Genomic DNA, 24367 nt, shown 5'->3' on the forward strand with positions numbered 1-24367 from the left:
CCCACACATGGCCTCACTTCTCTTCCCCTCCTTCCAGTCCTCACAGTGGCCCATTATGCTAAATCACACGGATCCAAAAATGGGAATTGAAGGAGACACTCTGAAATAGGCTAGAAAAATTCTACTGTGGTATGGCCCATAAGAGGACAGCTTTTTTAAGGATTTGTGTCTCTGCCAAATAATTTCTGACATTCCACGTATAAATTCCCTCTCTAAGTGCTGGAGTCTGCCCTGTGAGGAGCTCACTAAAACTGAGGTAATGAAGAATATGATCAGTTTTCTGAGGGTGCTGTGACCTAGAGGCAGGTCTGATTACATCATTTGTTTTGGCTTGAGTCTCAGGAGCTGTATAAAAAGCAGTCCTAAAAGGAAGGAGAGAGACAAGGGGAGAGAAGGGCAATGACTCATTAGCAGAAGCTCTGTATGTGTGCATTCTGCCACTTGTTACGTATCTACGAGGGAGTTTCTTCAGAGTACAGAGGAACCTGTGAACTGTCGGAGTATTATAAGTCTTTCCTTGAGATGTCAGCCAAGAGCTTCAGTATAGTCACAGTCACTACTGTGCTTATTTTCATCCTAAAGATACAACTCTCAGTGCAAGCGCCGTTGAATGGTAAAGTCTTTCAGCTTTCTATTTTATTGTCACTTGTAACTTAGGACAGCTAATGTGTGCAGAAAACTGGCATCTTTTAATTATTACTATTTCAATAGCATGCTCAAAGTTGCATATTGTTGCAGTCTGCAATTGTTTGGAGACTTTACTTTATAATTGTTCTTATATATGAAGGGAAAAGAAATTTGTCCTCTGATTTAGTTTGCGTTACAGATTTCTTGTATGCTCAGTATGCCTTGCTTTGTGATCTTTTTGTTTCTCATAGAATGAAGCATAGACTGTCCCTTCTCAGAGTTAGTGGAAGCATCACACCTTTCCCTCTGCCCTGTTTAAATCTTAAAACAGAGGAAAACAATGCAATCCCTGTGAAGCACTCCATATACTAGACCTCATTCTCTTATATTTAAACAGGACCAGTTTCAGGAGGTCCTCGCTCTCTTTTTAGGAGTTAATGTTCATCTATTCAATAATCAATTTTCATCCATTCAAGTGAATTATAATCCACCTAGTGTGATTATAGGATACAAGGGAGAATTATTGTAAAGTTTGTGTGAGAGGACTTACTCAGCACGTGTATTCATGAGACGAAAATCCTGAAGGCTCAAGTGTAATCCGGAGCAGTCAGCTTCATACAGAGCTCCACCAAGACAAGCATTTTACAAGGTTCTTCACATGAGCTACATAATAGGTGGAATTCAAACTTTTAAGGTCACCTTCCTATTTCAGGCATATATCCTCTGAAAAAATGGCTATATTCTCTAGCAGAATCTCCCACCTGAAGGGCAGAGGTTCCTAGAGCTTGGTGCTTTCCCAAATAACAGAATAAAGCATGGTGCTTTCCAGGTGCTTTCTCTGGCAACACAGAAGGTTTGGAAGTGAAAGGATGTGTTGAAAAGATATGTCTTAGGATACATCCTGAAGGGAATGGTGGAGAATTCCTTAGAATTAGATATCCAGTACCAAGAAATGGAAAGAGCTACAGCATCTGCCTGTCTCTGACATCTTCCCAAGTCAGAGACACAACTAACATAGATTACCACAACTAAAACCATTCCCACTTTCCCAGCTCCCAAATGACATTGGAAATGTATTCGTTCCCTAGATATTGATCAGTGAAACACAGATACACTGACTCTGGGAACCTCCTCTGCCATGCATGGGCATGTAACCGTGGCACTCATCAGCACTCACCCCAACGTGAACAAAGAGGCAGGAGAGTGCTCACAGGTATGGAGCTGTTGCTAGTGCCCTTCTAGATGTGAATCAGACACTCTATGGACCCTCCTCCAATTTTGGGAGACTGTGTGACAGTCTACTTCACCCTCATTTCATTATCAAGCAGAATAAAGGTAATAACCACCTTGTGCACAGTCTGAGAATGGCAGCAAATCACTTTAACAGCTCTACATGTTCATTCAGACAAAATCAAGCAGATTCTGCCATCTGGTCATCTATTCATCTCCTGATCTAAGTTAGATGAAGTAAGCATTAAATGTGCCTCAGCCCTGCCTACACTAGTTGCTATTATTGTGCTCGTCAGTAAAGTCATAATGGTGGTGAATGGCAGATCATCAAAACACTCACAGGCTAAGGAAAATTTCACTTCACAAAAGACTTTAAGCTTGCATTTATTTTTGTTTCGACTGGCATAAACACCCAAAATATTGAAAATCTTTGAAATAGACTGGTTTAAGGTTTATAAAAATTGTAGTTTTGACACTTTGTACATATTTTAATGGGCAGTAAGAGCATAAGCAGAGAGTAGCTATTGTAGTTAAGCCAATATTTCTACAAACCTTGCTCAGATGAGGATGTGGCAATTTCTAAAACCTGTTGACAGTCAGTTGCTATCTTCATGCAAGTTTTACCTACAGAACGTGCTGAGCAGAGGACACAAGCACCCCCAAAACAACTCAGTAAGAGATAATCCCTTGCAGAGAGAAGGGGAGAGGAGAATGAGGTTTCTCATCTTGAAATCTAAGATAGTACATGAATTCTACTATGCAAAGAATCTGGGGACTTCAGCCAGGATGATTACACAGACTTCATTTTGAAAATGTCAGTGTAAAAGAACAAGGCACACTGGTCCTCATGAACTAGAAGCAGAGAGCTTAGTGTTCCCAGCACATATCAATAGAAAAGAGCTAAGTGCAGCTGTTTTGCACATCCCTACAAATGAATCCCAAACGTTTCACACGACATTCTTTGGAGAAGAGCTGTATCTGTGGCCACGCTTCAGAACACGAGAAATGCAGCCAAGAATCATGTACTAAGACATGTGCATGTAAGGATAAATATTTGCATGCACGCACGCACATACAGGCATAGTGAGTGTTTGCAAGACTCGTCATTCAGGACTGTTTTCTAAGCAGAAATAAAATTAAATTTGCGGAGACTAAAGATCTGCATTAGCTTGATAACCAGAACTATTCAGATCTGTAAGGACAAGTACCTGTAATTACACAGCAAGCTGAATGCCTGTAAGTAGGTTTCAGGACAAAAAGAAAAATACTTAAAAAGAGCATTTAATAAGTCAAGACTTTTCCAAAGACATGCAGAGACACTGTCCCAAGTTCAGTTCCTTAAGAAATGGATAAATATTGATCATTTTAACACTCACTCAACCCCCCAGGATTCTCTGAGTTATATGAGTTCATGTATAATACTCCCTTTTTTTTCAAATTCAATCTATTCCTATCTGCTTCAGTTGGCAAATCCCAGAGCTCCTGTACAGAAATGACTGTCCATCATTTCTCGGCAACTGGCAATCCACCGACGTTTTTCAAACTCCTCAACTAGGCATGAGGGGGTTCCTTATAGCTACACTCCATTTAAATTCCTTAGTTTCCTAACCAGAAAAAAAATCAGGGATGTAGCTACATACAGAGCCTGTGGCTCCACACATACAAAAACAAAAAAAGAAAGAGAGACAAAAAAAAAAAAACCAACCCTGACAAAAGTTTTGCTCCAGGATTTAAGTGACCGCAAGAAAGTCGAGCCCTATGGGCAGGATCACAGTGATAATTATAGTTATAATTTGGGTGAGAAGGGTTCATAATCTTTGAAAGCATCTATGTTTTGCTCAACATCTGGGGCTAGAAAGACAGATAAAAGTATTGCAAAATTCAGTAATAAGTGGCAATTTCTTTACAGAGTAAGATCAATTTCAAATATTCACAGTAATATTTCTTTTATCTTTAAACAGGGTCAAAATGGTCTTATATTGGTAAGTACGAACTAATTTGTACATACTAAGTTATGGCTTTGTTCTATATTTTAAGGACAACATGCTAAATGTATTCTGGTGAGAACCTACTGGGTTCGCTATCTTCACTCTGGTTCTGGCCCATTGTCTTGAAATCTGTTATTCATCCACCACATTTCGTATCTGGGTGATTGAGAGTCAGTTACAAGGTTCTAAATTGCCTTGCAGAATGACAGGAACTTCAGCAGATTAAGACTGACCCTACAACTGCAGAGGTTCCCCAAAGCCCTCTGTTTCCCCACCAGTAACAGACCAGCAATACCTTTCAGCTTAGCTCTGCAAAGAGCATACCTCTTCCTACCCACATGGGTCTTCATTTTTAAGCAGAGTCAGAGCTCAGCAAGTTACCTGTATTGTGTGACTGGAGACTCAGCTCCCTGAAAATCCCAGCACCGACAAGGTAGAACAAATCATACTCAGGAAAGCACTGTCATTTTGCACACTAGTCTTTTAACTCAGCTACTAACCCAAAAGGATCTGATGGCTGCTCAGGAAGAAGAATTATCTAGAGATTTTCTTGTAATTGATCAAATCCTCTGGCCAGTTATTTTCTCATTCAGACTAGTGTTTTATATGCCACATGCCCACAAAGAAGTAGGCAGTACTGAGAATCTCAGCAAAAAATGCTTGTTCTTAAGCCTTTGGTGCTGCTCCAAGACAACACAAAGAACCTTTGAGATTGAACTTGCTGCTAATAACTACTCCCTTTGGCTGTGCTCCAGTTTACCTGACTCGCTTCACATAAGCAAGAGGAAAACTGTCAGCTGCATGTCTATAGGTATTAATCTGACTGACAGTATGCATACATATACTTAACATTCTTATTAGGAAAAAAAAAAAGGTTGACACAGTTTGAATAACAAAAGCCTGGGTTTTCCACCTTGACAGCAGCCATCAGATGAACCTAACCCTGCTGGGTAGTAAGGAAAGTAAGACTTCTTTTACTACCATCAAAGCAGAAGTTTTTCCCTCCTTCCCAGGATAATGCTTGTTTAAATTAGTTACTTTTCTTTTTAACATGCTTTAGTATGTGAGGAGACAACTTCACGCTACAACACAGACACAAGAATTGTTGTAACAGACATCAGGCTAATCGAACTTGCAAACTCTTTAGTTTTCCTGTTGCCAAATACTTTACTTCAATTCAGTGAGATGCTGAGAACCTGTGCTAAGATTCCTGCGTTTCCCCTTAGGAAATGCCAGCTTTAGTGAACACACTAGAACACGCCCAAAATTTCTCATACAGCACTTGAATGGACTAACAGGGACAGCTACAGCCCTTGGCAATTCCTCTATCTCACAAGCTTCCCTCTGGACACACATGTGGAAGACACACACGTGGAAGACACACACATATTGGATATGTGTACACAGAATGGTATGACTGAGCTCTGCCTGTGCTCTGAGCAAAATGGAAACCATGTGGTCATGTTACTGTGGCAGGGAGCCTGGACTCTCTGCCTTCACTACTAACAGCCCTGGGCTAACAGCAGCTATACAGCTTCCAGCTGGCCGAAAACAGGGCAGAGTGCTTTGCCTGGCTGCAGAAATACCACAGACATTCCGTGTGTCACTGACCCAATGCATTTTACTGCATTAGTTTTCTTCAGATCTTGGACACCCCATGAGAAGCTCGAGCAACATGAATACTAATTGGTCATTAGAACAAAAGTCTGTTGGTAATGCTGGTGTCTCACAGGCCTGTTTTCTTCTTTTTTTAAGTCAGCCAATGTACACATCCTGAGAGCAAACACCACTGTTGATCCTAAAGGAATATCTGTTCTGCATCGCCCAGCAGTGCTAGGGCTGTGGGGCTGGCTGAAGGCTTAGGCATGGAAAGCTAAAAGCTGTCAAAGGAGATGATACGATGGACGCATGCAGCCATGGTGCTGAGTGTATTTTGCTCAGCTCACTGTGCAGCTGGGCAGCAAGACTATCCAAAGAATTATTACTACTTTATTTACAGATATCTTTTATAAAATAGCTATGAGGGCACAGCCAGGCTCAGGGTTATTTACAGCATGGTAGGGGAACATGGTCCTGGAAACTCATGTAAAAGAAGGCAGCCCACAAGCTGGATTTGAGCAACCTGAGTTTGCACTCTCATCAGCAGGGAGTGTTCATGGCTGCATTGGGAGCAGTGGTAGCAGGAGGTGTCCTACTTCTACCCATACCAACAGCTCCGTACCTTAATTTGCTCACTCCAACAGCTGAATAGTAGTGTTTGGTGGGTAGGACAGGCCTGTGGCCCAATTACTGCTCTGCCGACACAGTCCTGACAGGATCCTCATAGCAGCAAACATCATCCGAGATGCCTGGGTCTTTCCCTTTGTCACAAATGTTGTCATCACAAAAGGAGGAAATTAACTACTAAGATATTTTTGCAATACTTCCTATGCTAATACGTTTCGCAACTTGTAGTACAGGCCAATCCTAATACATCCACATGGTATTCTTTATTCAGTAGTGATCAGACAGAACCTTTGCAAACACAATGTGATTTCCACTGAATTTATCTGAATGTGCTGGCACAGAAAAAGGAAAATCTGGTTCACAATCAATCATTCATTTTCAACAGAGCTAGCAGAGAAACGCCTTCCAGCTGTGTGGCTTATCTATCATGGAAATCTCAATTTCACACATGCAAACCCAAGCTGCAGTGAGCTCAGCTCTTTGAGACAGGAGTTTTGAGGCATTGAAATTAGGAACACTATGTGGCAGACTTTCTAGAAAAAACTGATTTTGTACCAAAAAAATGTTTTTTGTTTGGTTGGGTTTTTTTAATTGAGCAGGACTGAGAAACAAGCAAAAACTGCTGTAGCTTAGAGGCCCATGAGTGGAATTGCAGATTTATGTCAAGGAAAGGATAATTGCTAGTGAAGATGAAGATACATAAAGACTGCAATAACTACAGCATTTTATAAAAAAGACAAAAGTTTCCCTTCTGAACTGCTAATGTTGGTGTGGAAGTTCCCAGACTCTGCTGCCAATTCTTAAGGGCATTCAATTCATCCGAACACAGTACTGGAAAAGTGAATGGTACTTCATGACATGGTTTCCGCTGGCTGGAACTAGACTTCTGGTTTATGCATCCATTAAAAATTGCCTATTTAATGATCAAGTCCCCAAACCTATGATACGTAATATATTAAAGTTTTCTTGCAAACTCACTATCTCATCAGTGCATAGAAACCCCAAACCTTTTAAAATTACTGAAGTCTTTTTAGAATAAAGGCTTCTCACCAATTTTTCTGACACTGCTGTAGTCTTAGCTCCCTGGAAAGTGTTAAATTTCAGTGTCATTGTCATGCATGTCAAGTTTCAACCTCAAGAAACTATCACTTCCTGATATATACTGATACATATTTTCCTGGGAAATATTCTCAAGTATGGATATCCCATAGTATGCAATTTATCCTCTTCTAGATGGATCTGTTATTTGCCAAAAAATATGTAAAGGACATATATGTCATTCTATAATGTCAGCATAACATTTATTAGCTTTTAAAAAGAATTTCAATAACTTTAAGATAGTACCATGAAGATCTAAGAGGAGAGAAATTAACGTGATTTGACACAAAGTGAAGTCAAAGATCTAAGTTAGGGCAACATCAAGGCCTATTTATACTGAAAAGCACTGACTGAGTCTGAGTATCCACACCGCAAACAATGTCATGTGCCAACCTGTCTTGAATAATCTTAAAGAGTTTTAACAAGTAAGTCTGTCTTTGAGCACTGGAATTGAACTTGCCAGTTCTGTCACATGCACTATGTTTAAGTCAGATTCACCTCTACTATACATATCCTTGGAAAGTGCCTTTCACATAAAAAAAAGTGAGCCTCTAATAATATTCTCCTGACTGTTAATTTTCCTTCAGAAAAGATCTGAACTTGCTTTGCTACTGATGACCTGATTTAACATTAGATTCTGGTAATCACGATTCATGGAAGATGTTAACATACTGGAGAGACTTCAAAGAAGCCACAAGGAATATTATAGCTTTGGAAGAGAAGCCTTCTAACCAAAGACTCAGGGAACTCAATCTATGTGGTTTAAGAGAAGTGAGACACTATATCCTCTATGTTATAAGTACTTCAATCAGGAACAAAAGTATGCTAACAGGAGGGTCTTCAATTTCTAAGCAAAGGATTAAAAGCAATAACTATCTAAATGAAGTCAGCTAGACAAACTCACAGTGAAAAGCAAGCTGCCAAGGAGAGTAATTATCCATTGGCACTAATGCAGTATCTCTTACCTGCAATGCTTAAAAGAAGAGTAGGTGTTTTTTCCCTTCTGAAAGATATGGCCTCACTGAAGTAGAAATTAATCCAGGGAGGTCCAATAGCCTGTATTATATGGATCAGGCTGGGTGATCCCAAAAGACCTTCCTGCCTTAGAAAGAATCATGATGAATCTTCAGAGTCAAGAAGAAACACAAGTTGCAAGTACCTCTTTTGGTATTTAAATCCAAATGGTCTCAGCTTACATCTTGTGAACAGCTGCTAGCTATTAATGTGTAATTGAATCAAAGGCACAATTAAAAATCTCTTGATATTATCTATTCTTTGTAGATCCTACCTAGGGCAAAAGACTGTGATGAAGAAAAGTTTCCGCAGAGTTTGAGCAAGTTATTGCAGGTCAAATTATCATAACGCCTTCCATTTTTTCAAGTTAGCTTTTAACTGTGGGTTATGCAATATTGCTAGATAGAGCCAGGCAGTTTGTATGATAAGGAAAAGTTTATAAGGGTCTGGCTTTCTGTGTACTGAAAAGTATGGAAACTTTCCTCTGCCAACATGAAGTCACTTCTTTCAGCAATTCTCTTCAGAAGGCTGGAATAGCTGCATTACTGGGCATATGCCTGACACTTCCATAGGGAAAAGTAATTAATGTCAGTAAATAGTCCAATTACTGTCACAGATCCAAACTCTACTTGTCACGCTTGTGGGCTCTGAAGAGAAACAATACCATCACAAGAGGGTCAGAGGCACTGTGGCTGGCTGTGGTACTGCTGCCTGCAGGCCTAAGCTGGTGAGCCACAGTGCCTACAGTTCCCCAGGAGTATAACATCAACAGCAGTTGAGATGATTGCCAAAAAATCGAGGGGTGGTAAAATGTCTGTGCGAGAATTTTGTTGGCATTTGGCCCTTTTCTATCTAATGGGACACTGGAAAGAAGAGAATAAGTTTAAAAAACTTGTAAGTCTCAAGAATTCAGAAAAGGCTCCTTTTCCAAATTTTGGGTGAAGGCTGAAACAGGGGAGTTTTTATAATAATTGCATAGTTAAGGTTTGACAAAAGTGTCTCCTTGTTAATTTACACAGGTACTGATGGAGAGAAGGCCTGGCCAAAGAAATACCCGTTTTGTGGAGGAGTACTCCAATCACCAATAGATTTCCACAAAGATATTCTCCAGTACGATTCTAATCTCTTGCCTTTAGAATTCATAGGCTATAATGTGCCCTCCACTGACCAGTTTACATTGACCAATAATGGTCATTCAGGTAAGGGAGCTCAATGACAGCAAGGGATTGTGAAAGAAAGAGTTGCTGGAGCTCGTGATTTTTTATTTCATGGGTGAACTACTTTGACTATCAGATTATCAGATGCGATGATGAAGCCTTCACATCAGCATACCTACATCTAGAGAACAGGCATGGGAAACTTGGGAAGGTACTAAATACAAATGGATTTGCAGTAAGCTGAATTGACCGTGATTTTTAAATAAACTCTAGGCATGTCAGAAGTAATTCCTGGGCTTTTCTTATTACTTTGGTTGGAATGCTCCAAAACAGAAACAAGCTTTGTGATTCTGTTAAAAAGAGATAAACTGATTAAATATGGGTGCAATGGGTCTGTGACATTCCAGTCTAATCAAAGCAGTTGAATCTTCCTCTATTGCATAAGCATCAAAAGAACCTGTGTTATAAAATGGCCTCTGCCTCTGTTCTTCTCTGGCATGCTTGGTTAAAAGATGCCTGACACGCAAACATCTCTTGTTTTCTGACTCTTTCAGTGGGGTAAATGTGCTCTGTAGAACATCACAAGCCCATTCTTCAGTAAGGGCCAGCCTCTTAGGGCATGGCTCCTGGTTTTGCTCTTGATCAATTTCTCCATCAAAACCAGGTTGGTTTAGACCAGGAATGGCTGGAACACCCTTTCCTTGTGAACCTTCTTTTCTTAAGAGCCTTTCTTGGTCCTGAGTGAAAGATTGTACTGTCACAATTGAATGTAAGTGACAGGCAATAGGCAGAGAAGGAAACATTGTCATTGTGGACTTTAATGGTGTCGGAGAGCAGGTGGAGACAAAAGAACACCACTGAGAGCCTGTCCCTTACATAACAGTCACACAGGTAAAGGCAAATTCCTTATAGACCCTACATCACTAACATTGTCAGATCTTGCTCCTAAAACAAGAAGTTCAACTACTTCCTAATGAAAGCCAAGACAAAAATATATCACCTCCTCAGTAAAAATGAGAATTCACTTCTAAGGTCAGTGCCCTCCTAGAAAGCAGGGGACATGCAACCCACTCTAGAAATTTCACTCAGATACAAACTTTAATTGCTCTGAGGAATGAAAAAACAGCCTCTGTTAGAGTGATCATTACACCATCTGCTGCTATGTCCTCTTCTGGCTAGAGAGGAAATCAGTAGGATGCTTAGTATTGTGGTATCAGTCATTCCTACATATAATGAATGTGCTTCACTGGCCAGCTAATCCAGATACAATTACCTGCTTCAGCTAGACTGAAAACAGTAGAGCTCAAAAAAAAGTTTTTTAGCACTAGCGTAAAAATACATAGGTTTGCACCTGCTCCTTCATTAGGGTTTTGAGCCTTGATTCCCCTGAAAAACATGTCTGGGACACTCCAGAAACAAATTGTATTCACACTGGAAAATAATAAATTGCAAAGAAATCAATCTGTTCTTTACATAAACTGTTGGTTTATGAAGTATCAAACTTCTCAAGTGAGCAACTCAGTTTCTGCTGAGTTGAGAATTACTACTGTGATTTCTACACAAAAAAACTTAAACCCGTCCTTGTCTTCCACATTGGAGAGCATTAGTGAGCAGAAGGGAGAGTAATGCATACAAAGGTCTCCCTCCAGCAAGTCAAGAGAGGAAATGCTAGTTCTTCAGGCCTGTGATTATCTGGCTGCTTGACATCAATGCTCTGGATTTCGGGGGAAGCAGGGAGAGGGGGAAGTTTATTTGGTTTTGCCATACGCTCCTAAAAGATGGTTAAGAGGCAGAGGAGTTCAATATAGCAAGAGTTTAAAAATACCATGAGAAATATTAATTTATTAAGCCATTTTCAACCATTATAAGGGGGTTGAAAGCAGGCACATGAGCCTAAGTTTTTTCACTGACACATCAATAACTGTCTCTTCAATAAGACTGAGGTAATTTTGCATTCTTCTGGACAAGAAAAATTTCCATTAGCAACAATTCTCACATTCAATTCCTTTAGTTTAAGAAAATAGAAAAAGAGTATATTCTAAATTCTCCTGAATTGCCTAGAAAGGGTTAAAGACACCTAAACTGTTTATCTCCTACCACAAACTGAGATGGATTTGAGTTAAGAATCTGCTTTGTTCATGCTCCCTACATACTATACTTAGACGCGGGATTTTTATTTGCCCTGTGCTTGAAAGCTGTGGTATCATTTGCTCCCATCTGGTTTTGGTCTGCTTACAGTGAAAATGTACCTGTCACCTACTATGTACATCAGAAACCTCCCCTTTGAATACACTGCATCTCAACTTCACCTACACTGGGGAAACAGAAACAAGTCAGAAGGCTCAGAGCACACAGTCAGTGGGAAGCATTTTGCAGCAGAGGTAAGACAAGGTCATATCAGGGAAAGAAACAAAGAAGGTTGGGCAGGTCCCATTGTTTCAAAGTGGGATTTTTATCTTGGGTATATGACTGTAAAAGGCTGCAAGGTTCTAATCCAAGTATTTATGATCTGGGTATGTACTAAAAAAAAATGCATTGTGCACTGCGAAAAGGATGGACTCCGATGTACTTTTATGAATATGCCACAAGTCAGGGAGTCAGAATTTAGGTTCTAAACTCAGGCCTCGCACTGGGTCACTTGAGTAATTTCAAGCAAATCACTAGATATTTGACACCTTGGTTCTTCTCTGTAAACCAGGTATATCTTTTAGCTGCACAGCATTGCTTCTCTGTCTACCTTTACTCACCTTCCTCTATGCAGTGAGGAACTATTTGTTATCTTTTCTAATCTTGAATTATGGACTTGGGAATAGATTTTGAAAAGCAGTACCAATCAGATATTTACCCCAAAATGATTGAAGAGAAATAAGTCAGAATAATTTGCTTGCATAACAGCACTTTAGGAATCTGTTTCTTCTCTAGTTACATTTAACAGCGAGTTTTGCATTCTAAATAGCAGAGAGGCCCAAGAGTGCTAAGATGTTACTCTTTCAGAAAAATGTACCAGTACTACAGCCGAGATGCCTTGAAGCTGAAGTGACTGATCTTCTTTTCCCCCTCATTATGTCGAGGGTGTGTCAGGGGTTAACTCAGCTACAGCGGGGCTGGGAGTGGAAGTTCCAGGACCTTTTGCTTTTCTCTAAAAAGATCTTACCACTACACCCGGAAATCACTGAAGGATCCCATTGTGTTGTCTTAGCCTGAGGTGGCTGCACTGGTCCTTTTTAGCTGTGAAACAGAAATATGAGTATGCCTCAGGTGTTAACATAGTATCTCTTTCTTTGTAGCTGCATATTGTACATTATAATTCTGAAAAATACCCAGATATAACAGCAGCAATGGACAAAGCTGATGGACTGGCGGTTTTGGCTATTCTTCTTGAGGTAAGACGCAGGACCTTTGGTTTTGGTTTAGAATATGCTTTCAATCATTAAGTCATCAGAGACCTTTAATGTCCAAAATTACCTAGATTATTTCACGATGCTGTCACTGAATAAAGGCTCTTCCTCTTCTCTTTCACAAAAAAGGCCCAGATTCCAGCAGCACATCCATAAGCAGGAACAAATTTTAAGAAAGGAGGAATTCTGAATCTTTCCTCATGTTTTTCAGTAAATTAACTTCAGCTATGTTAAATCCATTTTTGCTTTCACTTACAAACTAAGGATTGGTAGAGTTTATCAAACAACAGACAACAGCGAATTTCAAGCTCACTGACTAAACTGTTCATCGTAGCATGAAGCAGTTTTAACACAGCAGAGAGGCACAGGCAGACACAACCCTGGCTTTGGCCACTGTATGTAATTAGCATTTGACCACAGTCTTCAGGTTGAAAACTTCCCAGATTCTTTGAATCACAGATTACAGTAAACAAGTACATTCAGTGCCCTTCTTAAGATTACAGAAGGACAGCTTTCCAATTTTCCCCTCTAAAGCCCCACATACAAGCAATTAAAGATAATATGATCTGAAAAAAAACAAATTAGAAGCTTGTACATACATAATTCTCCATTTTCTTGAGGATTAAAACTCCTCTATAAAGATGATTTTTAAATGTGAAGATTTTCTGCAGCATTAAAAAAAACCCTAAAACCACCCAGGTTTTCACATTTCCATCAAAAAAGTGAAAATGTTCTACTTAGCAGACAAAGCTCTAATTCTCCTTAATATTATCCAAGCTCACTTCCTAGCAGCTCTAAGACTTTGACAATAATTTTGTGTTAAATTTCAGTTCATTTGGAAGTTGCAGCTGTGAAAAGTGTCAGAGTATTGTTTATTATGCCAGGGAATAATAGTGGGATTCTGATTATTTCTAAGCAATGGTGTTTAAAAATCACGTAAGGGAACAATGGAAATTAGATCTTTGAAAAACTTTCAGACAGCTTGTGGCTATTACAGTTGATCTAAGGACACCAGTTTACTCTGTCTGGTTGTCAGAGGAGTTGCTAAGCACCAACTCTAAAGAATTCATAAAAAAGGCATTGATTATTAGACTGAAAAGCTGCTGGTAGCAGTTCAAAAACATGGTCTTGTTTGACAGCTGAGTTATAGCCCTTGCCAGATAGTTGAGTTCTAGCCCTTGCCAGTGGCCCTGCAGTACCCAACAGTGTCATTCTTTATCTTCCTGGACTGTGAGAAGTAGCAGACCAAAAAATGTTTGTGGGTGGAAAAATGTGGCCTTGACTAGGAACCAGTAGATGATCTGAGAAGCCTGTCAGTTGAGAACTTATGCCTGCAATGTCCTCAGAGGAAATGGTTTCTCTTCATTTGCACAGCATACTGAAAAGGCAAGGCAACAGGGTCTTTCAAGTACACACACGAGGTCTACACTGCAGTTGTTTAGATAGGATTATGACAAAGCAGTTCCAATAGCTCTAGAGTGAGTAAGAGCATTATTGGGGTTCTGAAGATAGTGTTAATGTTTTGAGTAAAAAGAGTACTTATGCCATTCCAGTATATGAATATCTGGACAGCGGAGATACTTGCCTTATGTGGCCATCAAATACTGCTGTCTGCTGCATGCAGAAGCAAAGACTCATATTCAGACCACGGTGATTTGCACAGCTGTTAATAGTCTGCTCATTACAGATTGGATCCTTCAACCCATCCTATGAGAAGATCTTCAGGCACTTTCGGAATGTGAAATACAAGGGTGAGTGGCTGTAAGCCTGCATTGGATTGAGAACAGCTAAGAGTATCAGATGTGATCCTGAGAGGGACTGAACCAGCTGAAGAAAAAGTCCAGAAATCCCAGACAAACCTGTCACAAGCTGTTAAAGACTTACAAATGCAGTGCATTTCTGTGAGAAGTGTATGGCTAGCATGCACCACGTGTTTCTGACTGGGCTTTATTTCTCGCACATGGTGGGTTTTGGCTAATACGGCCACAGTTTATCTAACAGGGTTCTGACTTTGTATCTAAGACAAGATTTGTACATAGGAAACCTAAAAAGCTGTATTCCTTATTAAGGTGGGAAGATCTCTGTTAGAATGTATTTTTCTTTTCCTAGTGATATAACTGAAAGCATTCTACTTACTGAAAAGCAAATTCATTTCACTGGTGTAATGAATGTACTATCTGCATAGTAACAATGCAGCATTTAACACAAATCCTCTATTTTAGATCAGATGGTCCAAGTGCCTGGTTTTAATATTCAAGAACTGCTTCCTGACAGACTGGATGAGTATTATCGCTATGAAGGATCCCTGACGACTCCTCCTTGCTACCCTAGCGTTCTCTGGACAGTTTTCCGACACCCTGTTAGAATTTCACAAGAGCAGGCAAGTTTAAATACAGCATGTGTTTTCCTGATTGGTGTCTGCTAAAGAACAGTAAACACATATTCTCATTTCCTGGATTCTCTTATGTTCCTGTGAAACTGAAAGATGACCATTGCTAAAATCCTTTAAGTGGGAAGAAGAGCATAGAACTGACATAAATCAATCTCTTATTCTGGTTGTAGTTAACACATTTTCAGTTGACTAGAAGAAATAAAGGACAGACAACTGCATAGCAATTGGTATAGTATCAGCTTGAAAAATCAGTCAAGTGAGATTAATTTCTGTTTTCACTATGCACTTACTCCCTGCTTTGAGTCTTTCCATGAGTCACTTCCAGATCATTTTTGTTCAGGCTTCATGCCTGAACCCTATTCACTAAGTATTTTAGTGCTACTTTGATCCTGACTGATTCAGGTATGGTAGGCTGGGTAGATGTTAAGTTTCTAAAAAGCCTGTGATGTGTTATTTGTCAATCTTGAATCCCCTGGCTTTTCTCCAACTTACATTTTTTGTGCTCATTTAATTAACTTCTTTGTTCTCAGGTGGACACTTACATAGACTAGAAACTCCCAAACACTATCTTCTGATTCACCTAATTATAAACACAGGGGGAAATGTTATTATCAAAATCTCTGATCAAATTACTGCATGCTCCTTGCTATGAAAGTCGATCCTTAACTTTGTCCACTCTGCCAGATCATGTCTTTACCAAAGTAGAGAGTTCTTTCATCAAGTAGCTTTTAGTACTGCTTACAAGTTAGACTGTGCCAGGGAGAACATGCTGCAAAGGGCCACCATGTTTCCTCCCATCCAGTTTTCCTGGTGGATAATTACTAAGCAGGATTAATTTTGTCAGGATGTAAACAAAATACAGGTATGGGTTTGGAGATGTCACACTGTTTACACATTATTCTGTATTTGGGCACAGAGGCCACACAAGACTTAAGTGTTACTTAATGTATCCTCTTCCTTTGACTACCCCTTTGATTTCAAATACACAGTCTCAGTGATCATACACTGGCATTGCTTTTTCTGTATTCTGGGAGCTGAACAGGGTGCTTCCCTTTATAGTTACTGGCCCTGGAAACAGCCATGTACTGCACAGAGAGTGATGACCCAGAACCCCTGGAAATGGTTGATAACTTCCGAAATGTTCAAGAATTTCATGAAAGACTGGTTTTTATCTCCTTCCGTGAAGGTAAGTTGTATGAACGTTTCTATGCAAAGAAACAGTCCACAGTGATTTGTGTAAACTTGAAATACTGAAGTGGCAGTCCTGTTGCACCGTACCATTACAAAAACTTAGCAATCTCATTTTCCCACAGTTCACTTTGTTCCCTTTTCTTCTCTTACTGCATTGTTGCATGGGCAACTGTATGAGAATAAGGTACTCAAAGAGTATATGAGAAGGGTTTTTTCCACAATGGGTATCAGGCAAGCCCAGCAACTCTTCTGATCAAAGGCAAGGAGGTAAAAGAACGAAGACATGTTTGGCTTTGTCATGCTTAGCAGAAATATTTGCTGTCACTACAAACACTAAACAGCTCTCTATAGCTTAGCTGTTTCAGTCAGCATTAAGTGGTCAGCTGGCCTTGTCTCACCAGTGACACTTGCTGGTTCTCAGCAATATCAGGATTGGTTTTATGCGCACATTTAAAAGGGAATCATAATTTTGCATTTCAGGGAGACCGTTTTTGGGAAATTACATAGAATCAGAAGAGGTCATTGAGGAATTCAAACTTGACAAATCAAAATAATTTGTAACATTGGATTGTATGATCCAGTGTTACAAATTAAAAAAAATCGCCATCTTATGATGAAGAACTGATTTAAAAGCTTAATTATGCAGTGTTACACAACAACAATGCATAGGCTGGGGGGGGGGTGTGTGCGCACAAAAACCTGCATCTGTGGTGAGAAGCTTAGCTGTGCCCCACAGTAAAGGCATTTGGGTATATTGTTTGTGCAAAATGTGTTGTTCCAATTTCTGTGTTGTCTTGCGAACAAATACTCTAAAGCAGTTGTGAAGCTGGCACGTACACTGAAGGCAGATTAATCTAGGCAAGCTGCTATACTACTTGAAACTGAGAGTAAAAGATTTTTAAAAGAAAATGCAGATTTTACAAAAAAGATTGGCCAAGCAGTAAACTTTCAAATTAATAAAACATGCTAGCACATCATTTCAACTTTGTCTGCTAGTTTCTTCACTGTTTAGATGAAAGAATGGAAAATACAGGAGTTGTGTATACTGGGAAATTTCACACAATAGCCAGTGCAGGGAACAGTTCTCCCTGCAGGCATACTGCAGTAGCTGCTCTTGCCAATCCCCTCTGCAGACAGCCCCTTTCATAATATATCCTTTCTAATATAAAGCTATAAAGGAGAAAAGTGGAAATTAGAGATAGATCAGCCAAAACAAACCCCAGACAAAACATTTCTCTGAAATCAGAGATGATTTAGATTTGTCACCAAAAGTTGGCCAGTCTCTTTGTCAGATTAGCTGCATCAAAACTCCCAACCTGAGGAGTGTGGAGCATCAACAGCATTTGGCCCTTATTTGAAGCAAATCTCCATCTTTGAGATAAAACCCAGAGACAATTTCAGAAGTCATTCTGTGGCTGGGGACCATTTCAATTCTCATGGAAACATTCTGAAATATTTCTAAAGCTTCCCATAAGAGGGACATAATTCTACCATGAAGTTTGAGTGCCTTCTCTGGAATTCTTGCACCTAACTTAGTAATTATTTAAATAAGTATGTTGATGCTACTGTCCTTGCTACTTAAGCACATTTCTCTCATTGAGATCTAATGATTTAGATCTTCATTTCTCTGCATTTTTACTGGAGTAAGACTGAATACGTGGCTTGAACCACAAGCCATGACTTCCTATTCTCCAGCTCTGCATTAAATCTCTACATTTCATAATCTCCAGAGCTCCACCGACAAAGGCTACATCTCCTTAACTTCTGCGTGTCCTGACTTTTATTTTATTAACCTTTCTATCTGCAGTTAATATAGTGGATCCTCAGAAGAAGCCTTATGGACCAGGTGTATAAAGAAGGGCAGGCTACAGTACTAAAGGCAATACAGAGTTTTCAGTGCAGTTCAGGGATCCAAACTACCTCAGGTTCTCATTTCTGTACACTCAGCAGAAAGCTACTGACTAGAAAAACTGTTTTAACTCGCAGCACAGAAGCAGGGGCAGTGATTTAAGAACAGATGGGATACTTCCCAATTCTGAGGTGCAGAGAAACAGCACCACATATCCTTTTGCTTAACGTATGATTAAGGAGCTGAAGATGTTACACTCAATGAATAAAGTCATCACTATACAACTTTGTACTTTTTACTAAGCATCTTGAAAGGTGCTTAGGTTCTGAAGGACCCTCCTGCCTGTACACAGCTTCCAGTTGATAAATAAAGGCTTAGAAAAGTGACTTTCCCCAAAAATAGCTGAGTAGTTTTCATCTCCCATCTTCATTCCAGAAGCAGGAATGCATTCATTCCAGATAATTCAAAAAAAGTCCCCAAGCCTGTTGAGACTACAGTGCAAAGTACTGTAAGCATCCGCACTAGTTTCCAGTCAAACAGCTGAAGCATTTTTCTGCTTTCATTGTCATTTCTCCACTTGCCTCCTTGTTTATTTGCTGCCCAAGGTATCTTATCGTCTTTCCCATTACTAGCAGCAGATAGCTAAATATTTAAGTCTAAACTAGTTTAGTTTAGTTTATTTATATCCTTCTTCTATTTAAAGCTACCATTTCTGCTCTGGAATTACTGCAGAGAGAAGTTACTCTGATCAATCATCTCTTTTCTCATTTTAATTTGTTTATAGTTTGAGGCCCAGCTTCAAGGTGTAACTAAAACAAAATAGTACTCTTGGCTACCAAAATTTTGTGTCAGTCTGCATCAGCTCACATATTAACAAAAAATAAGATTTTTCCTGTTCTGCAAGACTATGAATACCTTTCTGCTATGCATGATGAAGAGTCTCTGCAATCTCTGCAGTAAGCGATAATGTTAATCTTACTGCTTCTGAGTCAAGAATAAGTAACAGAACAACCTCCCTATCAATTTATCAGCTTAGAAAACTGATTTGTTTGTATTCTGTTGGTAACAAGTGGAAACCTTGTTTCTTGACTGTAATATGACTCTGCATCAGACAAAAGTTACCTCTGTGACTATATACAACTCACAGGGCATACATTTTGCTGGTTCTGTTCCTTGGTTTCTCGTTGTATACTATATAAAGCCATAGAGTCATAATATTCTACTCTATCTTCATGCCTCTTATCAAGTCCCTATACGGCTACTTGCAGAGTATAATGGTTATAGAACAATGCCCCAATTTAATCTTATTTTAAAACTAGAATTACACTAGTAGTTCCCTTGTTGCTAAATTCTAACAAAAATATGTAAGAAAATTACAAGTTTACCAAATCATCAACAATCATTAATAGCCCCATGATTAATATACAAACTGGTATTAGTTGCACAATAGTTGAGTAAACTAAAAGATGGCTAAATAGTAAAAAAGGGAAAGAACTAGAGTATGTCAGTCCTTCTTCTGCTTTTGTGAACTGGCCAACTAGAAATATCCCTCTCCTCCACGGCATTCTTAGATGATCAGTAAGAGGGTTAAAACTTTCTTCCCAAACCTCCAATCTCAAACATCCGCTGCCAATTAGAGAACTAGTTCAGTCCAGAATGGCTATTTTAGTAATCCACTTCAAATCTCTGCCCAAACCAGATTATGTACCATGATTTTAAACAGCAGAACCAGGATTTGCAATATGGCTGCCAAGTTTCTGAGACTTCAGGCTTCCTCTGCAGAGTCTTTCATAAATCCATGCACAAACAATTTACTATAGCAACACCACTACAGAAACACTTACTGAAGTAACAGAAGTTCTGGAGTGAGCAGCTACCTTATGTTTAAGACTGGTTCACTATGGAATCCTAGAGATCCAACTTTTACTTTTTCTACCCTCTCAATTCATTAAGATTCAATACCTGGTAGACTTGGCAAGGGTATGTTGCTGATTGATTGCTAACCGCATCTATGAGCCAGTGATTTTCTGAGTCAGATACGTCAGTCAGAAATGCAGTTTTCCATCTGTTTCTTAAGCTGACCTTTCAGCATCTGACTACCTTCTCTCTGTAAATCACGCTCACTACTTAAAAGATAAAGAGTTAAAATCCATGATCCCAGTAACTGAAAATCAGATACTACGCTTTACATCCAGTAATCTCTAAACACTTCACAGAAATAGCATAAGCATTATTCCTTCCATCTACGGGGGAAAATTTGACCCAGATGTGACTTTCTCAAAACTGTTGCAGTGAACCAGTGCCAAACCCAAGAATAACATTTGGCCTTCCCTCTGCTAAGCCACATTATTTGGCTCCTATGCAGAGGTGACACTAGCTATAACAGCATTTTCAATATATCTTGAAATGTATCAAGTTGGCATGACTTACCAGAGTTGAATTGTATGGGTTATTGCCCATCCTGCTGGCAATCAGGATGTTCTCACCCAAGAACTGGTCTCTATGGCTACGAAAGGCATTGCTCAGTGCTACTTTAATAGGAATACCATTCCATCTGAGTACTTTTAATTACAAAAGCTCATTGACTCTGTCAGTGAACCATAGAAAAATGTTCTACCCATTTCAAAAAAGGTATTCACCAGCCCTGTAATCTCATGTTCTACCTACTACAGTCACAAAGGCTTCCTCACAGGTGCGGCTCCTCACCTCAAAAAAAAAAAAAAACCAAAAAAAACCAAAAAAACCCACAAAACAATAAGGTTCCTGTGAAAGCACAATTAAAGTGCACCTGGTTGCTGGCCTGAAGTGCCCAGCCTGATGCAGCCACCTGTACCACAGGTAGGAACAGACCACACTTATTAAGAAGGGGAGGCCATACACAGAATCATGGCTTGGGCCAGGCAACCATGGAAATTTGTGAAAGAAATCCTGTTGTGCACATCCTAGTTCCCTAATAAAGCAGGTTTTCAGAGCAACTTTTCTGCCTTTTCAGTGTCAAGACTGAGGGCTGCTATCTTCAGCTGAGCACACAAGCCACAAGATGGGGCCATTGAGCTGTGTTTTGTATAAAAAATGCAAATAACTGAAGTGTTCAGTCATCCGCATTTTGATGCCAATAATTAAAATCTAAATTCATGCTATTAACAAGTACTACATTTCAAAATGTCTCGAATCTCAAAGGATTATTCAGCAAAACTTAACATCTTTATAATGTATTTTCCCTGTCAGCAATCTATTCTAATAAAATCAGTGTCACATGCATGTAGCTTAAATTTATTACGATATTCAAACCTTCCACTGCCCACAAGTTAAATGGGAACTGGTGTCTAGTTTTGATTACAGCACCTTGCTGAAATACTATCTAACTAAATTTTGCAAGAAGGTCTTCTCATCAAACAGAAATGCCCCCTACCCTTCCTTTTCAAATTACAAGCTCTTTTTTCTACAATTATCTATTTGGTGTAATATTTTGTTGTCCATTTGACGCTCCTTTACTATAACAAAACTCATCTTTTTTAAAAGACAGTTTTTCTTCAACTCCATGTATTGCAAGCTTCTTCTATTCAGTGGGACTTAAAATTAATAAAGCTTCTAACGGTTAAATGGCATAAGGTTAAACTCCAGGTTTTACATTTTTGTTTTCTCAACAGCTGACTTAGTAAGAGAGAATATTTAGATGGAATACATGAAACCTGTCAGCTTCATTCTGAAAGGGTTCTGATGTTGCTTAGAGAGAAACAGTTATTTGATAAAATATAAAAAAACTATGTGTAAATTAATTATGAAAATACAGTTAAGAAAAGAATACTCACCTTCAGGATCTTTGGGAAAGCCAAAATAAAGATATTTTCATTGCCAAAAATATATATAAAGTTAATTATCAAAGACAGCATTAGAATTATACTGCTTACCATCTCAATGCAAACATGAGATCACTCAGTTATTCGTACTAATATCCTAAATTCATTCTTACCTTCTGAGATGCCTTTAAGCAATGTTCTCAACAGCAAAGCATATCTCTCTTCAGATGTCCACGTTCAACGATGTTCTTCTGCCTTGAAAAAACAAAAGGCATCAAATTTAACATCCTTAGTTGCTTGGGTTTAGTTCTTCAGTTTTGTTTATGCTCTCCTATACATTATAGCATTGAAACGCAAAAAGTTTCTGATCTTCTATGCTTGTGCCTGCATGTTGGCTTTGTGACTTCAGCAGGTGTCTAAATTCACAGCATCGTGAACTGTGGATTCAGTTGTGGGGTTAGGACCTTCCAGTATACATCTCTGAAAAGTTATCCATTCCATAATTGCAAAGCGGTATAAGCAGGCTGTGGCAAAGTTGTAGATGCAGAATGCAAATGTTATAACAGATTAGAGACTTTCTCCTCTCAAGTAAATGAAATTAACTGTTCTGTACACTTTCCCTCTTTTCCTAGGTTTTGTTGTTTTTGTTGTGATAGCCTGCATTCTGGGAGTTCTCATCATTCTTGCGGTAGCCTTCTGGCTACTGAAGAGGAAAAGGTAAGATGTCTGGCTGCCACATCAAAGGAAACAAAGTCAAACCAAATTTTTCTTCTGACAAAAAGAAGTGCCTGTGTGTCCAAAACCTTGCACGGTTTTCATAGTGGTAATGTTGGATCTTTTATAAGATATGATCTCTTCCTACAAACTTTGATTTGTTTTTATCACTGTAGATGTTATTTCTCCTGAATCATATCCTTCAAAGTAATTCTATTTTATTGCCAGCAAAATATGTTTATATGGCTAAAAGGTATCCACTTGCTGCAACCTTTGTGCCACAGCGGCCACCATTCTGCCATTGTAGGAATGGTTGGTTTTTTGTGAATAGCAACCATATAAGGTTGTTTTTCTTCAAAATAATAATTACTGAAACAGCGCCCATGTAAACCCTTAAAAGACACAAGGACAGGAAATAATTGTACGTGAGTACCTGGGAGAACACAAAAGCACTTTCCACTCTAGGTACTGATTGCTCCAACAAGCAGTTAGGAAATGAGACTCCCTTTCCAGACTAAGTGGAACAAGCAGACTGGGTCGATAACAGACTTAACCAGTTTTTCTGTTTCTCAATTACCATTTGTTCTTTTTCTTGTTCTTTTTGCTAGCATTGCTGCTCCTAATTGCTTTTTGAATCTTTGCATTTTTTCCTAGAACAGTAAGTGAAACAAGAGGGGAATGGAGTTTTAGAAAAAACCTCTCCCAAAGGTCACATCATTTAAGGGGAAGAAATCTGTACTGACAAGAGATCATTTAGCCAGACTGTTTGCTACCAAAGCCAGATTCTGGAAAAAAGGCTAAGATCACAAACATTCCTACAGCCTGATCCCTTTGCAATCAGCTTTGACTCTGCCACACAGAATGTGTTCTCCTGAAATATTTGTAACAATAAGCTACTATGACATTTGCACCGGTACAGAGAAAAATAATCTCATGCATGCATAATGGACCATTTTAAGTAACCAATGATGCTCTTCCTTCATTGCAATTACAACCATTTAATACATTTGTTTTATTTTAGCTGCAAAAAGAGAGGTGAAGACAACAAAGAAGTCATCTACAAACCAGGCATGTGCAAGGAGGCAGAAGACATCTCCAAACTTTAATGCCCTGCTCTGTTACAAAAGCCCCTTTTCATTCATAGCATTGATTTATTCTGCATTGGTGGAACACATCTCTTGTTCTTGGCTAATGATAAGCCTCAAGAGTGTCCTAAAAACATACCAGCCAAACATTTTCTGTAGCCCTTGTTCTCTTGTTTTCCAGGGAGATATGATCCGTGAATAATCCTGAGCTAAATTCCTCACCATGTTCTTTTTGTGTTTGTTGCTTATTGAGTTTGGGTCTTTTAATTGATTTTACAGTTAATCCTAAACTCCAATTTTATGGTTTTTTTAGCACAGATATTCCCATGTCTTCAAATCTGAAGACACTCATCAAGCTACAAGCACTCTTCCCTGTTAAATCAAGGTATTTGCTTTAGCATCGTGAATATAAACAAGATAAAGGGCAATGCGCATTTGACATCAGAATTAGAACCAGGTTGTTCAGTGGATAGTTCTTAAAATCACAGCAAATGATGCTAGTACATTCACCAGTGGCTCTGTAACAGAAACGTTAGAGGAAAAGACAAGTGTAAATGCAATGAGCGCCACGTGGATTGTTAATGGGCTTCAAACCCAG

General features: G+C 39.2%; 1 protein-coding gene across 1 annotated transcript; it reads left to right on the plus strand.

The window, feature by feature from the left end:
* Nucleotides 1-468: 468 nt before the first annotated feature.
* Nucleotides 469-23790, plus strand: CA12 (carbonic anhydrase 12). Its single transcript, XM_054836987.1, has 10 exons — nt 469-613; nt 3819-3839; nt 9203-9382; nt 11579-11721; nt 12628-12723; nt 14426-14489; nt 14961-15118; nt 16190-16316; nt 22603-22687; nt 23706-23790. Exons 1-10 carry the CDS (start codon nt 523-525, stop codon nt 23788-23790), a joined length of 1050 nt encoding a protein of 349 aa, XP_054692962.1. The 5' UTR covers nt 469-522.
* The last annotated feature ends 577 nt before the right edge of the window (nt 23791-24367 follow it).

This window comes from Grus americana, chromosome 10 (assembly GCF_028858705.1).
Source record: "Grus americana isolate bGruAme1 chromosome 10, bGruAme1.mat, whole genome shotgun sequence".
Lineage (NCBI taxonomy): Eukaryota > Metazoa > Chordata > Aves > Gruiformes > Gruidae > Grus > Grus americana.

Coding starts and splice junctions, on each gene's coding strand:
- CA12 (XM_054836987.1), top strand. CDS start 523: ATGTCAGCCAAGAGCTTCAGTATAGTCACAGTCACTACTGTGCTTATT. Junction 14,490..14,960: donor TCGGAATGTGAAATACAAGG/GTGAGTGGCTGT, acceptor CCTCTATTTTAG/ATCAGATGGTCCAAGTGCCT. Junction 16,317..22,602: donor TTTTATCTCCTTCCGTGAAG/GTAAGTTGTATG, acceptor CTCTTTTCCTAG/GTTTTGTTGTTTTTGTTGTG.